This window comes from Microtus pennsylvanicus, chromosome 6 (genome assembly GCF_037038515.1).
Source record: "Microtus pennsylvanicus isolate mMicPen1 chromosome 6, mMicPen1.hap1, whole genome shotgun sequence".
NCBI lineage: Eukaryota > Metazoa > Chordata > Mammalia > Rodentia > Cricetidae > Microtus > Microtus pennsylvanicus.
In genome coordinates this window covers 108,541,330-108,557,895 of record NC_134584.1, presented here as the reverse complement: position 1 = coordinate 108,557,895, position 16,566 = coordinate 108,541,330, and the positions used below count along the sequence as shown (strand labels likewise).

At 44.5% G+C, this 16,566-nt stretch overlaps 1 protein-coding gene across 2 annotated transcripts in view; it reads left to right on the top strand.

Annotated features, from left to right (window-relative positions):
• The window catches only part of Cog4 (component of oligomeric golgi complex 4), a 34,547-nt gene extending 18,162 nt beyond the window's left edge, over positions 1 to 16,385 (top strand). For both annotated transcript variants that reach the window (XM_075977326.1, XM_075977324.1), the window contains exons 10-19: positions 4,152 to 4,270; positions 4,730 to 4,896; positions 6,137 to 6,302; positions 11,546 to 11,608; positions 12,800 to 12,916; positions 13,956 to 14,048; positions 14,748 to 14,831; positions 15,006 to 15,107; positions 15,535 to 15,663; positions 15,865 to 16,385. In XM_075977326.1, the coding sequence (XP_075833441.1) occupies positions 4,152 to 4,270; positions 4,730 to 4,896; positions 6,137 to 6,302; positions 11,546 to 11,608; positions 12,800 to 12,916; positions 13,956 to 14,048; positions 14,748 to 14,831; positions 15,006 to 15,107; positions 15,535 to 15,663; positions 15,865 to 15,999 (1,175 nt within the window). In that variant the 3' untranslated portion in view covers positions 16,000 to 16,385. The remainder of the gene's footprint in view (positions 1 to 4,151; positions 4,271 to 4,729; positions 4,897 to 6,136; positions 6,303 to 11,545; positions 11,609 to 12,799; positions 12,917 to 13,955; positions 14,049 to 14,747; positions 14,832 to 15,005; positions 15,108 to 15,534; positions 15,664 to 15,864) is intronic.
• Positions 16,386 to 16,566: the final 181 nt, after the last annotated feature.

Here is a 16,566-nt window from a genome sequence, read left to right as displayed (position 1 = left end):
ATACAATATTCTGTCTGTGTGTATGCCTGCAGGCCACAAGAGGGCACCAGACCCCATTACAGATGGTTGTGAGCCATCTTGTGGTTGCTCGGAATTGAACTCAGGACCTTTGGAAGAGCAGGCAATGCTCTTAACCTCTGAGCCATCTCTCCAGCCCTGTCCATTCATTTCTTACACTTTTCTGTGTACCGGGTCTCGTTTATAGTTAGACTTAATAAAAGTGTGCATGTAAATGTCTAATTAGTGCAGAAGAGCTGTTTACACTCGTGAACTTTAGAAATGACAAACGTTCTGAAACTGGATTGTAGCTATTGTACAAATATCATAAGTTGGTAAAGATCATCGGAATGTGCACATACAATGGTGAATTCTGTGGATTAGAAGTTACACCTCAGTAAGCTTATATAGGACAAACAGAATGTGGAAGTACATGCCTCTAGTTCTAGCACTGAGTTATACAGCAAACCTTTCACAAAGAAAAAATAAGCTGGGCGTGGTGCACACCTTTAATCACAGTACTTTGGAGGCAGAGGCAAGTACTTTGGAGGCAGAGGCAGGCAGATATTTGAGTTTGAGGCCCTGTCTCAAAAGAGGGGTGGGAGGATCTACATAATAGAGAAAGTTTTCCACCCTATCCCAGTCTTCCAGTTCTACCACTCATAATTTTTGAAGAGAAAGATGGCACTGAAAAAAACAAGGGGTGCTGGAAAGATTGCTCAGTGGTTAAGAGCAATGGTTGCTCTTCCAGAGAACACGGGTTCAGTTCCCAGCACCCACATGGAAGCTCACAACTGCCTTCAACTCTAGTTCCAGGGGATCCAGCACCCTTTTCTGGTGTCTGTGAGCACCAGGCATATACATTGTACGCAGACACACATGTAGGTAAACACTTAAACACATAAAATAAAACAAAAAAATTTTAAAGACCATTTCTGGTCCAATAAATAAAAATTTTAAAAAAGATGGTTCACTGTCCAGTTTCATTTGCATATAAACTTTTCTTGAGTTTTGTTTTGTTTTGGGTTTTGTTTTTTTTTTTTTTTTGGTTTTTTGAGGCGGTTTCTTTGTGTAGCCTTGGCTATCCTAGAACTAGCTCTATAGATAAGGCTAGCCTTGAACTCTCAAAGATCTGCCTGCCTCTGCCTCCCAAGTGCTATAATTAAAGGTGTGCACCACCACCACCTGGCTGGTTTTCTTGTTTTGTGATTTTTGGGTTTGTTTGTTTATTTTTTGGTTTTTTGAGGCAAGGTTTCTCTGTAACTTTGGAGCCTGTCCTGGAACACACTTTGTAAACCAGGCTGGCCTCGAACTCACAGAGATCCACCTGTCTCTGTCTCCCGGGTATCTTAATATTGTTGATTTGAAGTGTATCTCATGTTACCCAGGCTGATCTCAAGAAACCATCTTACCCCAACTTCCCAGTAGATTTACTACAGGCCTGTGTGTGTATGTGCCAGGTATAGTGATCCATACCTCTGTAGACCTAGCTACTCATAATGCTGAGGTAGGAGAGTTCCTTGAGCCCACAGTGAAACCTGATCCTCGTAATGGAAACCCTGCTCAGAAGAAAAAAGTAGTGAATTCCTGTTGAGTATCTGCAGGTCCCCTACTGGCAACCCTGGAGACTCATGTAGTATCTGACATTCTTTGTGACTTATGCCAATAAAACATGGCAGGGGTGTTATTTAATCTCTTTAAAGGGAATTATGTATTTATTTGGAGTCAGGTACTTATCAATGTCAATAACAACCATCACTATTCAGATCTATGTTGTACAGCATAGCAGTCTCCAGGTGCATGTGAGTAACTATAAAAGTTTACCTAATCCTATTTTAAAGATGTATTTATTCATGTATTTTATGTGTATGAGTGCTCTTTCTTCATGCAAACCAGAAGATGGAATCAGATCCCATTACAGATATTTGTGAGCCACCATGTGGTTACTGCAAATTGAACTCAGGACCTCTGGAAGAACAGTCAAGGGCTCTTAACTGCTGTGCCATCTCTCCAGCCCCTGAAATTAAAATTTAAGTCAGGCATGTTGGTGTACACCTTTAATCCCAACACTTGGAGGCAAAGGCAAGTGACTCTCTAAGTTTGAAGCCAGCTTGGTCTACAAAAGAGTTCCAGGACATCCAGGTCTACACAGGGAAACCTTGTCTAAAAAAAAAAATAAGTTAAAATTGTAAAGTTCAAATTAAAATTCAAAATAAATTTAAAATTTAAATCTCAGTTCTTAGCCACATTTGAAGTCTCAAGAGTGGCCATAAACCTGGGCATAGTGGCACATCCTGGTAATGCTAGTATTTGGCTGACCTGGACCAGCAAGTCATTCTTTAGTGACAGAGTCCTGAGAAGATCCAGGGGATTGGAGATAAAGAAGATAGAACAGGTGGGAGACCTTGCATAAAATAATCTTATGCTAAGCAAATTTATTAAGAAGTACCGTGTCTTTTGTACTATTCCAGGAGAGAATGGGAGAAAGTCAGCGGAAAGCTAATCAAAAAGTGTTGCACTAGGGGAGGGAACATAGGAGTATCTCAAGGACATTACAGACCAAGCACACAGCGGCCTTAGAACTGATAGCTATAGCCCGGTAAAATAGGAAGAGTTGAGTTCTCAGGATCCAAAGCCACAGCTCCCCCAAGGCCCAGGCCCTAGTCTGTTACCGGCTCTACCAACCATATTCCAGGCTTCAAACATCAGGGCCTCAGGAGATATCTCCCAAGGCCCTGGCTTCAGGCTATTACTGGCTCTGCTAAGCATGTTGCCAGTTTTAGAGAATGAGCTATGTTCCTTCTCCACACTTTAGAGCCTCAGAGAAAGCTTTGGATTAACCCAGCCCTCAAACACTTGGCTAAGACACAAGTACCACCACAAGTTTGAGTCTACCTAAGGTTATATAGCAAGATTACATTAAAGGGGTATGAGGATGGGGTGTCCTAGCTTGACTTTCTTTCCACATGTATGTATGTTCACATGTCTATGAATGCATGTAGAGGGTGCACATGCATGTGTGTGAAGGCCCAAAGTTCATATTGAGTATCTTCAGTTGCTCTCTACCTTACGTATTAAAGTAGTGTCTCTTGCTGAGCCCTGCTTTGGCTAGCCAGTTTACTCTATGGATTTCTGTCTCCCAGGATGGGATTACAAGCTGGCTGCCAACTCCCTGACTTGGTTTTGGTTTTGGTTTGAGACTGGTCTCACTATGTAACCCTAATTGGGCTAGAACTCACTATGTAGACCAGGTGAGCCTGGAATTTACAGAGATCTCCCTACTTTTGACCTCCCGAGTGCTGGAATTGAATGTATGTGCCATCATGTATGATGCTTTCCCCTGATTTTAACATGGATTATCTGAATTCTGGCTCTATGCTTGTACGGCAAGCTCTTTACCCACTGGGCCATGTCCCCAGCCATGCCATAGCTTTTGACTACTATATGGGACAACATAATTATAAAACATGTCCTGCCTGGTGGTGGTGGCACACCCCTTTAGTCCCAGCAGAGAGGCAGAGACAGGTGGATCTCTGTGAGTTCAAAGCCAGCCTGGTTTCCAAGAATTAGTTCCAGGACAACTAGATCTACTACACAGAGAAACCCTGTCTCAAAAAACAAAAACACCATGTCCTGGGCTGGCAAAATGGCTCAGACCGTGAGAGTGCTTGCTATACAAGCCTCATGACCTGAGTTCAGTCCCTAGAACCTATGGTAGAAAGAAAGAACTGTCTCCCTAAAAGTTGTCCTCTGACCTCCACAAGAGCACTATGGCATGCATGGGCCACACTCTCACACATTATTCACACACAACAAACACAGTAACAATAAATATATTTTAAAATTTCTACCATCACAGATACACCTACTGAACAGCTAGACAGTGCTGATATAGAGGAGAATGTGCTATATATCTAATATATATTGGTCTTTGCCCAGAAGCGTGCATCTTTTGTCTTCTGTGCAATCTTGGAGAACTGTTGAAAAGGAATTAAATTATTTGTACAAAATTGTTTACTCTGAGAGAAGTGACTTTATTCATGGAAAATACGAACCTGTTTGGAACAAAAACCAGAAGAGAACTTGAAAAATGAAAAACATTGCTGTTTCCCTTGGGGGGAAAAGTGAATATTCCTTTCTTGGCTGTCCCCTAGAGCACCAGAAGTGCCTGGACAAACTCCTCAATAACTGCCTATTGAGCTGTACCATGCAGGAGCTAATTGGCTTCTATATTACCATGGAGGAGTACTTCATGAGGGAGACTGTCAATAAGGTAGGACACTAGGATACATCTCTTGCAAGTGGAGCTTCCTGTCCAAGAAGCCAGGCTGAATGAAATGGCTGAGATCTGTAATATTTCTTGGTCCTGCTTTGAGAGTACTTTCCAATGCATACTGGGTAGCACTGCTGTGTGTAAAAGGACATCTCCGGAGTTGTCATACTCTTCATGTCCAGCTGGGTCTTTCCCAAATGTTACAAGAGAACAGCTCAGCCCCCTATAGAGCCTGTTCCCTGCCTCCCTGCAGGTATACTGACATCCCAGATATTGGATATCACCAAGGCAGAGGCCCCAAATACTCAGTTTTCTAATGTAGTGATCATTAGGAAGTAAGGTGGTTTTATGTTGTTTTGTTAAGGTATAGAAAAGGGTGCAGAAGCTGGGCTGGTATAAACAGAACTATCTAGAACATTCAGAACTGGGATACTCACTGAGGGCTTTGCCTTTTGTTAGGCTGTGGCTCTGGATACCTATGAAAAGGGTCAGCTGACATCCAGCATGGTGGATGATGTCTTCTACATTGTTAAAAAGTGCATTGGGCGAGCACTGTCCAGCTCTAACATCGACTGTCTCTGTGCCATGATCAACCTTGCCACCAGAGAGCTGGAAGCTGACTTCAGGTACTGTTGACTCCCTTTCTGCTTTTGAGGCATTAAAAATTCTAGGTGTATCTTGATTCCTCAGTCAGACCTGTTTCTTTTTGGGTCAAATTCAGTCCCAAACAAGATTAAGTTAGCTGGACATGATGGCACACGCCTTTAATCCCAGCACTTGGGAGGCAGAGGCAGGTGGAACTCTGAGTTTGAGGCCAGCCTGGTCTACAGAACAAGTTCCAGGATAGCCAGGACTCAGAGAAACTCTGCCTCGAAAAAACAAAGAAACAAAAACTTTGAAGCTACTGTTCCTAATATAATATCCGTAGCTTGGAGCAACTGTCCATCAGTCTTAAGTACCTAACTACTTTACTTAACTAAAGTATGTTGAACGTGTCATTACCCTCAGACCCAAAAGAAAAGCATGTGGTTTAGATAAAAACAGTAGTTTTAAAGACATATTTTCCATCTCTACAAGCCAAGGACTACACTGATAGCCCTCCGCCCTCTTACTGTTTTTTGGTTTTTTTTTTCAGGCTATTCTGGAACTTGGCTCTGTAGTCCGTGCTGGCCTCAAACTCAGAGACCCACCTGCCTCTGCCTCCTGTGTGCTGAGATTAAAAGTGTGTGCCACCGTGCCCAGTTCAACTCCCCCAATATTTAATTGTATAGAAACATTGATGTAGGGCAGATGAGATGGCTCAGCAGGTAAAGATACTTGCTGCTAAATCTGATGACCTAAATTTACTCTCTAGAGCCCACCCACATAGGGGAAGGTAAGCCAACTCTTGCAAGTCGTTCCCTCCCTCATCTACACAAATTTGCTGTAGCATGTGTCCCCTCACACAAAGTAAAGAAACTGATATGGGAACTGTGCTTTCAGTTTTGTAGATGTGGGACTGGGGCTTAGAGAGATTGTATCCTTTGTCATGGGCCACTTACCTCTGAAGTAGAACAGAAAATCCAGTATTGACTTGACTCAAAGTGTCTTCTTCAGCTCCAACGTGGCACTGCTTTTCACTGAGCTCTACTGTCCCCTCTTTGATGACGCTCAGTGGTAATAATTGAAAGCCTGATGAAGAAGCAGACATTAGCTAGAACCACAGTGACCCTGTCAGAACCATCACAGACAGTGTGGTTGCTGAAGAAGAGTGGGGTCCACCCCAAAAGAGCAGCTGGTGCAGAGTCCGGGTACTGGGTGCTCTGTTTTTGCTGTCCTGTCGGCCAGGTTGAACACTAACTCAGCACATGCTCTTCTGCCCCGCAGGGATGTTCTGTGTAATAAGCTACGGATGGGCTTCCCAGGCACCACCTTTCAAGACATCCAGCGTGGGGTGACAAGTGCTGTGAACATCATGCACAGCAGCCTCCAGCAGGGCAAGTTTGACACAAAAGGCATTGAGAGCACTGATGAAGCCAAGCTGTCCTTCCTGGTAGGTGGCCCTCAGGCTCACAACTGGATCAGTTTTTTGGTTGTTTTTTTTTAAGGGTTTTTATTGTTTCGAAACAGGTTTAATAGCCAAGGCTGGTCTCAGACTTGCTACGTAATGAAAGATGACCTTTGACTTCAATCTTCCTGCTTCTGCCTTTGGAGTGCTGGGAGTATAGGTGTGTGTCCTATTTTAGCAGTACTAGGCATGGCATTCTCTACCAACTGAGCCACATTCCCAGCTCCCTTGAGAGGTTAGACTGCGACCTCTTAGCCAGATTATAAAAAGCCTCAGGGTGAAGAGTTTTCCTCTAGAACTTAATAGAAAAGGAAAATAGCTTTAAGGAACGTTCCTCTAAGTTCTTAAACCATTTCCTACCCAGGAACCTGCTTTGAGCAAACCTGAGGCATAATGTTTTTTGTTTGTTTATTTTTTCTTTTCTTTTCTTTTTTGCCAAAAGCCTGGGTTCCTTACTTCTCCTCAGTGTTCTTCCCAAGACTCCTCTGCCAAGCTGTTGAGGGGCTCTACAGTGTATGCATCCACCACAAAACCAACTCTAACGTCTATGTCAGGCTTCTATATGCTTTTCTGAGAAGCCACAGTCTTGGATACCAGTCCTTTATGCCTCCCAATGCTGCTTTTCTAGTAACTTCCTTTTTGGAACATGCATGTAATCTCAGCACTTGGGAAGCTGAGAAAGGTAGATAATGAATTCAGGGTTATCCTGGACTACTATCAAGATGTTTCGAGGAGGACAGAAGGCATTTAGCCACATAAGCGAGAGATGTGATGAAGTCGTGAGTCTTCCCATCGTATGGTAACAGGGACAGAGAAGCCCGAAAGGATGAAAGTGTCTGTACAGGGTAGCAGCCAGTTTGTAACATACTGAAGAACACAAAAAGAATGTGAGGTTCATAATCAGGTCTCTCTGGCACATGCTGACTTGACATGAATGGGAATAGCACTGTTATAGGTCCTTTGTGTCCTGTTTTCCATATCGCTAGACTTGAGTTTGGTGCCTGAGGCCTAGAGGCTGAAGGAAACTTCCAAAGCTGAACTTTTAGTCAACAGTACACAGATAGATTGTATGCAAAAAAAATGTGTCCATGCAGTTCTTAGTGCTCCGCTTCTATCAGATTCATGTTCTTGGTCTCAGAGACATTGCCTAAAACTTGCTACCTTACCCTGCATAGGTAAATCACACTAACTAGTTACCAGACAGATCCAACATGGTGATTTAAGATGCCTTGTCCTTTTTCTGACATTGAAAAATTTTCCCTTGAGATAACTGTAGTGGTGGTTCACACCTTTAATCCCAGCACTCAGGATATCACGGGTGTTCTCCAAAAGGAGGATCAACCTAGGCTGGTAGTGTACATTTATAATCCCAGCACCTGGAAGGTGGAGGCAGGAGAATGAGTTGAAAGACAGCCCTATTTATTGAGAAAGTTCAAAGTCAACCTGGTATACATGAAACTATCTTCAGTTTTTCAAGACAGGGTTTCTCTGTATAGCCTTGGCCATCCTGGAACTAGCTCTGTAGACCAGGCTGGCCTCAAGCTCACAGAGATTTGCCTGTCTCTGCTTCCCAAACTCTGGGATTAAAGGAGCACAGTGGCGCCGACCTTTAATATCATACCGGTACTGTAAGCTCAAGGCCAGCTTGGTCTACACAGAGATTCTAGGCCAGGCACAGCTACATAGTGAAACCCTATCTCAAACAAGCAAGAATCCTTGGGACCCATGTAGAGGTGGAGGGAGGGAAGCTTCCATGGTTGTCCTCTAACCGCAATACTTATGCTGTGCCACATGCACCGCACCGTGCACACATCATACTCACACAAACAAATAATTTTGTTTTTGTTTTTCGAGATAGGGTTTCTCTGTGTAGTTTTGGTGCCTCTTCTGGAACTAGCTCTTGTAGATCAGGCTGGCCTTGAACTCACAGAGATCCCCACCTGCCTCTGCCTCCCGATTAAAAAGGCATGCGCTACCACTGCCTAGCAAATAATAATAATTTTTAGTTAACAAAGAGAGCTCTAAGAGCCGGGCGGTGGTGGCGCATGCCTTTAATTAATTTTTTCATTTCCAGGCTCAGAAGCATTCACTGGCTTCTTGGGACCTACCACACCAAAGATACATGTCTTTGAGCAGGCATCTTTATTTTATTTGGTTTTTGTTTGCTTGTTTTTGTTTCTTCAGTGTCTTCTTGTGTGAAATCAAACCTAAGACTTCACACAAGCCAGGCAAGCACACTGACCACTAAAATATGTCTCCCAATGCTTGTTTTGAGCCAAAGTCTCACCAACTTGGGCGGTGGCAGCACATGCCTTTAATCCCAGCCTGGCCTATGAAGTGAGTTCCAGAATAGCCAGAGCTGTTACACAGAGAAACCCTGTCTCAAAAATAAAAAAGTCTCACCAACTTACTCAGGCCTGCCTAGTTGTTCTGTAGCCCAGGTGACCTTGAATGTACACCTGTCCTTCCCCAGCCTTTGAACCGCTGGATTACTGGCACAGGCCTCAAGCCTAGTTGATCTTTTGTTTCAGGCCTCCTAAACCTCACCCGTCTACCTTTTTTTTTTTTTAATTTTATTTACTTATTATGTATACAATATTCTGTCTGTGTGTATGTCTGCAGGCCACAAGAGGGCACCAGACCTCATTACAGATGGCTGTGAGGCACCATGTGGTTGCTGGGAATTGAACTCAAGACCTTTGGAAGAGCAGGCAATGCTCTTAACCTCTGAGCCATCTCTCCAGCCCCCGTCTACCTTTCTAATACTTCCCCACCACTTGACTTCTGTCCCCAGGGCTAGCCAGCTAGCGCCTTCACTCCGCTTCACTGCTCAGTGAACATTTCCCATTTAGACAGTTTCATTGTTAGAAGACCCACGTAATAAGGCAAAAAGAAAGGTGGTGCTAAATGCTTGGTGACAGACTTCTGGTTTTCCCAGTTCCAAACACTTAAAATCTCATTACTTCCACCACAAAGCCTGTCTTGACGTTTTCTTTGTGAACTTAGCTGTTAACGGCTGAACCATTTCTCCCCCCACAAAGCCTATTTTGTATGACACTTTGATTCATTTGGCTGTCAAAATGAATTCCCCAACTCTCCTGACATCCCATTTGCCTTAAGCAGGGATAAACCCAGTGAATCCATGTTTACAAAGATTGTTAGTTCAAGGGAAACTCTGAAAGTCAATACCATTTGAACCCAATTTCATTTTCTCTTGACCGTTATTCTTGGTGCCCTTAAAAGCCTGGGAAACACTGGGTTGTGACCTTTATCCTTCAGCTGTCATAACAGGACAGTTTCTCTGGAAACAGTGTTAGCAGGCCTGTGCTATGGCCTCATTTCCCTTACCCATTCCTGTTTGGAGGGCCTAAGCTGCAGTGTCGTTCTCCAATACTGACTGCATGGTGCCATCAAGAGCACTCAAAGACAGCAGACTTCCAGTTCAAACCCCTCTGCATCTGTGATTCTCCTTTACCCTAAAACCTGTAAATTCCTCAGTCATGGCTCCTTCCTGCCCTGTCCTCCTCCTTTGCCACCCACTGACCAGCCAGAGGCCATGAGAGTCCCCCAAATATTTTAATCCTACAACCCATAGTCTCTATACCGTATTCCCAGACCACAACTGTGTTTTTATGGCATTTACCTGCTCTGAAACATCCTGCCAGAAGCTGGACATGGTGACATACATCTGTAAACTCAGGAAGTAGAGGCAGAATCCAGAGTTCAAGGCTAGCTTCATCAACATAGCAAGTTTGAGGACAGGGTAGACTACATGAGACCCTCTTAAAATCGGGGTGGCAGTGCTGGTAAAATAGCTTATTAGTTAAGAGCATTTGCTGAGTATTTTATTTTTAACTTTTATTTATTTATTTTTGTTTATGTATATGAGTGTTTTGCCTGTGTGTGTGTGTGTGTGTGTGTGTGTGTGTGTGTGTGTGTGTGTGTGTGTGTGTGTGTGGTTGCTCTTTCTACACCTCATCTCAGGAACAGGTAAATCAGGAAAAGAAGGAGTCCTTAGCCCATACTAGGGATTCATGTGTTCTAATCCCAGCTCTCGTGTTGAGGGCTTTCCATCTTGAATTTCTGCCTCCATCCCTGTTTTATTTTTATCATAGTGTTTATCACTATCTGAATTTACATACATATCGGGTTGGGAGGCTGAATCAGGGCTGGGTGCTAGGAATTCAGTCCAGGGTTTTGTCCTTGCTAAGCACAGTCTTACTGTTGGTTGTTTTACTCTTTGGCTCTTTTGGGGGGCCCACCCAGCTCCCAAATAAATCACACATGGAAGCTTATTCCTAGTTAGGAATGCTCAGCCTCAGTTTGCCTTATATCTAACTTATTTATTTATTTCTCTTCCTATTTATACTTTCTGCCTGCCAGCCCCACCTATCCTTGCTCCTGCCTCGCTATTGGCTGTTCAGTGCTTTCTTAGACCATCAGGTGTTTTAGACAGGCAAAGAATCACAGCTTCACAGAGTTAAACAAATGCAGCATAAACAAAAGCAACACATCTTTACATATTAAACAAATGTTCCACAGCATAAACAAAGTAACACACCTTAAAATACTGGATGGGTAGTGGTACACACCTTTAATCCCAGCACTCAGGAGGGGGCAGATCTCTGTGAGTTCAAGGCCAGTCTGATCTACAAAGCTAGTTCCAGGACTGGCTCCAAAGCAACACAGAGAAACCCTGCCTCAAAAAACCAAAAACCAATCAAACAAACAAAATACTATTTTCCAACACATTTTATCACTGAAGTATACTGCCTGCTGTAGGGGGGTGTATTTTGTCTGTTTTTTCAGGTTTTTTTTCCCAGTATCTAGGACAGTGCCTGGTCTATCACAAGTACTCATTATATGTTTGCATTCTTTACCAAACATGGTCATCTTGAGCCCAGGACTTAACATATACCTCTTTGTCTGAATTAAGTAATCTGTAAATAATATGGAGCCAGATGTGTTACTTCTGCAGTCAGTATGGTTTTGCTGCTTTGGTATTGGGAACATGAGAAAGCATGAGCCTGGCTCACCATTCTGTCTGGGCCAAGATCTGTTTATCCTGCCTAATAACAGTGGTGCTGGCTTTCCTTAGCTGGGTCTAAACTCAAGCTGGAACTTCTCTGAGCCACAAGAAATGTAGCTGTCAGCCATTTTGGATATTGTCGGAGTTGACTGCAAACCCAACGATCAGGAAATAATGTTCCTTTCTCATCGTCTTCCAGGTGACTCTGAATAATGTGGAAGTCTGCAGTGAAAATATCTCAACTCTGAAGAAGACTCTGGAGGTACAAGTGAAATTGTCTATCAGCTTTTAGTAGATAGAGCCACATTTGGTAGAGAAAAGGCACTGAACACCTGTCCTCAGGTGACTGAGCATTGGCTGACACAGAGCCTCATTTGTAGGATTCCAGTAGTGATTGGCAGTTTAGTAAGAGTTCTATGGACCTACTGGGGATGATAACCATAACCAAGTCCTTCCATTCTAGCCTCAGTTCTCTGTTCTATACAGTGAGGTACAGATTTCCATCCTGCTCTGGTTTGTTGAGTGCTCTCATGAAATAGAGTTGAGCATGCTTCATAAAAGTATTTAAAAACTGTGTTAGGGGCTAGAAAGCTACCTGAGCAGTTAAGAACACTTACTGTTCTTCCAGAGAACCCAAGTTTTTGAGACAGGATCTCACTGGTAGCCCTGGCTGGCCTGAAATTCACCAAGATCCTCCTGCCTCTGCCTCGTGAGTGCTGGAATTAAAGGTGTGCATCTGTTCCCTTTTATAGAGAGGGGAATTGAAGCTTTACAACTAAATTGTTTGCCTAAGTTATTTAGGAAATACATGACTGAATCAAAACTTAAACTTAGAAAAGTTAGCCTTAAGTGTTTTTGTTGTTGTTGTTCCCCTGTGTAGCCCTGGCTGTCCTGGAACTCACTTCGTAAACTAGGCTGGCCTTGAACTCACAAAGATGTGCCTCCCTCTGCCTCTCCAGTGCCAGGACCTAACTGTGTATACTACCACCTGGCATTTTTTCTTTCTTTTTTTTTTTTAAGGCTCATTTATTTTTACGTGCATTGACATTTTGCCTGTATGTATGTCTGTGTGAGGGTGCCTGATCTCCTGGAACTGGAGTTACAGACAGATGTGAGCTGCCATGTGGTTGCTAGGAATTGAACCCAGGTCCTCTGGAAGAGCAGCCATTGCTCTACACCACTAGGCCATCTCTCCAGCCCTGTTAGCCTTAAATGTGTGTGTGTGTGTGTGTGTGTGTATAAACTTCTACCATTTCTGTTTCTTGTCTCTTCCCCAACACTGGTACCCCCACAATAGAAGAAGGGGGGGGTGAAAGCAGAAAGCCACCATTACAGAATCTTCTCAGAGAAGTCTAGTAAAGGACAGGTGGCTACCTGTGTATGGCCCTCTCTGCCCTGCTTACATTCCAATGGCGTAGGCACAGTCAATTTCTAAAGCTTTATTTTCCCCTAGAGTGACTGCACCAAGCTGTTCAGTCAGGGCATTGGAGGGGAACAGGCCCAGGCCAAGTTTGACAGCTGCCTTTCTGACTTAGCTGCGGTGTCCAACAAATTTCGAGACCTCTTACAGGTAAGACCTCATGCTGCTATCATGATGCTCTGAGAAGACTGTTAGCTGGCTCACTATAGGCTCCACTGTGCGCACGGATACAGGGATGTGGGAAAGAGGGCAAGGATGAAACATGCCAGTCACTGAAGGCATGCAAACCCCTTGAGACTAAAGGCCCCACAGTTCTTTTTTTTAGCTTGTATCACATGAACAAGCTCATGTCCTTTAGAATTTCTGCTTGGTGATCCCAAAATGACAAGATCCCTCAGAAAGATGCGCAGAGGAATTGAACCACAGGGTTCAATGATGCTTGACCTTAGCCACAGGCACTTGACCACAGCCACTAGGCATTGTGAAATCACTGAGCATGCTTTCTTTCTTTTCTTTTTTGTTTTTTGTTGTTTTGTTTTTTGAGACAGGGTTTTTCTGTGTAGCTTTGCAGCCTGTCCTGGAACTCACTCTGTAGACCAGTCTGGCCTTGAACTCACAGAGATCCACCTGCCTCTGCTTTCCAAGTGCTGGGATTAAAGGCATGCACCACCACTGCCCAGTTTGTAGTGCAATTTCTAATCGGTCTTAATAAAACCCAGAATCAGATACTAAGGAGTGAAAGCTGAAAGATCAGAGAAGCAGAGCAGCCAGCCACTAGTTCTTACCTCTACAAAATCCTCAGACTAAATGGGGTAGCCTGTCTCTGCAAGTCCTCAGACTGAATTCTGAACTCTTCCTGCCTTATATTTCTCTCTCTGCCCCTCCATATCATTTCCTGTCTTCACTTTCCCAGTGCTGTGATTAAAGGTGTGAGCCACCACTGCTTGGCTCTGTTTCTCTTTTAGACTAATTCAATCTAAAATGGCCCAGGGTAGCTTTGAATTCACAGACATCAGTCTGCCTCTGTCTCTCTAGTACCACCACTGCCTGGCCTCTATGGCTAACTTTATCATGACCTCCACTAGGATTCTTGAAGCGCCTGCTCAGCTGCAGGAGTCATAAGAGGGGTAGAAGAAAAGGTAAGAGGTGGGGCATATGTCTGATGTGTCTCTGTCCTGTCTTGGTGCAGGAAGGGCTGGCGGAGCTCAACAGTTCAGCAGTCAAGCCGCAAGTGCAACCTTGGATCAACACTTTTCTCTCAGTCTCCCACAACATTGAGGAGGTCAGTCTGACACAACAGTCATCAAAGGCAGTAAATCATCTGAACAGACTAGACCTAACGTCAGCTCACCTCCACCTCCATCAAAGGACTGGATTCCTCCCAGGAAACAGTTTGTTCCTGCTGTCAGCATGGCTCAGAGAAATATGTGAAGGGATCTTGTCTTCAAGTGACTCATCTTTACTGAGGCACAGCACATTTTGCCCCATCTGTCATCTGTCATAGACCTAGGAGCCATTTTTTGTTTTGAGAGTCTCACTGTGTAACCATCTAAGAGCTTTATTCTCCTGGCCTAGCCTCTCCCTCGTAAATGGAGCACTGCTGCAGCCGAGAGCTGTTAGCTGGATATAGGAGCATTGCTGCTCAGCCTTGGACTCAAGCTGCTTTTCTGGGTTTGGTTAGGGGATTTGTTTGTTTGGGTTTGTGTTTTTAACAGGAAATGATTTTATTTATTTTTATTTTATCAGGCAAGGGTCTCATTTCATTGTATAACTGAGGCTGTTATCAAACTTAAGGCAATCCTGCCTTGGTCTCTGAAATTATAGATGTAAAATATCATGCTCATTCAGGCTGATTTTATAGTCAGAAGCTACAGGAAGAAAGAACTTATTTCATCTACTTAAAAGGGCAGAGGAGGGATGAAAGTGAGTAGTAATTCTTAGATAGAGGCCCTCTGCAACCCCTACTTGCTTCTGATCATAGGAAGAATTCAATGACTATGAGGCCAATGACCCTTGGGTACAGCAGTTCATCCTCAACCTGGAACAGCAGATGGCAGAATTCAAGGTAATTACCCCTTCTGCCCTCACTGGCATCCTTTTGCCTACTGCTCTTGCTGTAGAGTCCAAAGGCTCACTGAGTCGTCTGTGGGGACGACTCTTCATGTAACTGTCTCACTGGAAGACTCCAGTATAAAGGCAGAGGGACTGGATGAACTCTACTGATACAAGCTTTGTGCAGGCCAGCCTGTCTCCAGTCATCTATGACAGCCTGACGGGCCTCATGACCAGCCTTGTTGCTGTTGAACTAGAGAAAGTGGTTCTGAAGTCCACCTTCAATAGGGTAAGTTCAAAGGAATATGGGCCCACAGCTCTCCCCTATTCCATCCCAGAATTTATGTCCCCTCTGCCACCAGCACCACCTGCTTAGCTAGACCCAGTTCTGTCTGGCTTCTGAGGCAAGGTGGTCTTGCCTGCTAGTTTTGTTTTTTATCTATCTATCTATCTATCTATCTATCTATCTATCTATCTATCTATCTATCGTGGGGAGCACATGCTACAGTGTACATGTGGACAACTTTGCAGTCATCCTGGTTCTCCATGTGGGTTCTAGGAATCAAACTCACATCATGGGTTGGTGGCAAGCACCCCTACCTGCTGAGCCATATCTTCAGCCTTTGCTCCCAGTTCTGAGGACCACTGGATTCTAGTTGTTTCATCATAGGGCCAGGCCTTAAACAGAGACAAGGTTTGTGTTCATTCTCCGGTAGCTAGGCGGTCTGCAGTTTGACAAGGAACTGAGGTCACTCATTGCCTACCTTACCACGGTGACAACCTGGACCATCCGAGACAAGTTCGCCCGGCTCTCCCAGATGGCTACAATCCTCAATCTAGAGCGGGTACGTGACTCCCTCAACCTAGCCCAGATTAGTGTCTGGGAAGAGTTCATAGCCAAATTTGGAACCCTGCCACTCCCTCATTTGCAAGTAACACAGTTCTACAAGGCACCCTCCTGTGTGTCCCTGACTTGTCTTAGTAAAGCCGAGGAGCTTCCCTCAGAGTAGACTCATCCCTGCTGACCAGTTAATTCTTCCCCACAGGTGACTGAGATACTAGATTACTGGGGTGCCAACTCGGGTCCTTTGACATGGCGCCTCACCCCTGCTGAAGTGCGACAGGTGCTGGCTCTGCGCATAGACTTCCGCAATGAGGACATCAAGAGGCTGCGCCTGTAGCTGCCACGTGGCCCACCAGACATCAGGACCTATTTTCTAAGTAGCTACAGCCAAAGAGCCATGCAAAGCTATCTGGCTTGGGTAAGCCAGGGGCCCAGACTACACCACTGCTCAACAACCAGAAAGCAAGGACTGGACCTACTCCCAAGTTCTGCCCAGTAGCAACTGAGTCTGGAGGCAATGAGAGGGGTGCTTTAGAACAGCCTTTCTCAACTGAGAGAGGTGGGAGGCCAAGCAAGCAGCATATGGCCCCACTAGCCTTCCCATGAGTGGTCATTCTCTCACCCTCACACTACAGCAATGACCCTGACAGAATGAGAGCCTGGAGCACCTGGGGATCTAAAGGCAAGGCTATGATTTCACAAATAAACATCAGAATAAAGACACTTCTTGGAGACTTGCCATTGGTTGTTGGGTTTAGGAAGGGCTAGCTGCTTGGGCAAGACCATTCCACTAGTAGCTCTAAAACCTAAAGGCAAATGCATGAGATCTCAGCTTCCCATAGCCAGTCACGGGACAGTAAGAACCTTCATCCAGTCCTGGACTTCAACCCTTTCTTGTGCTATC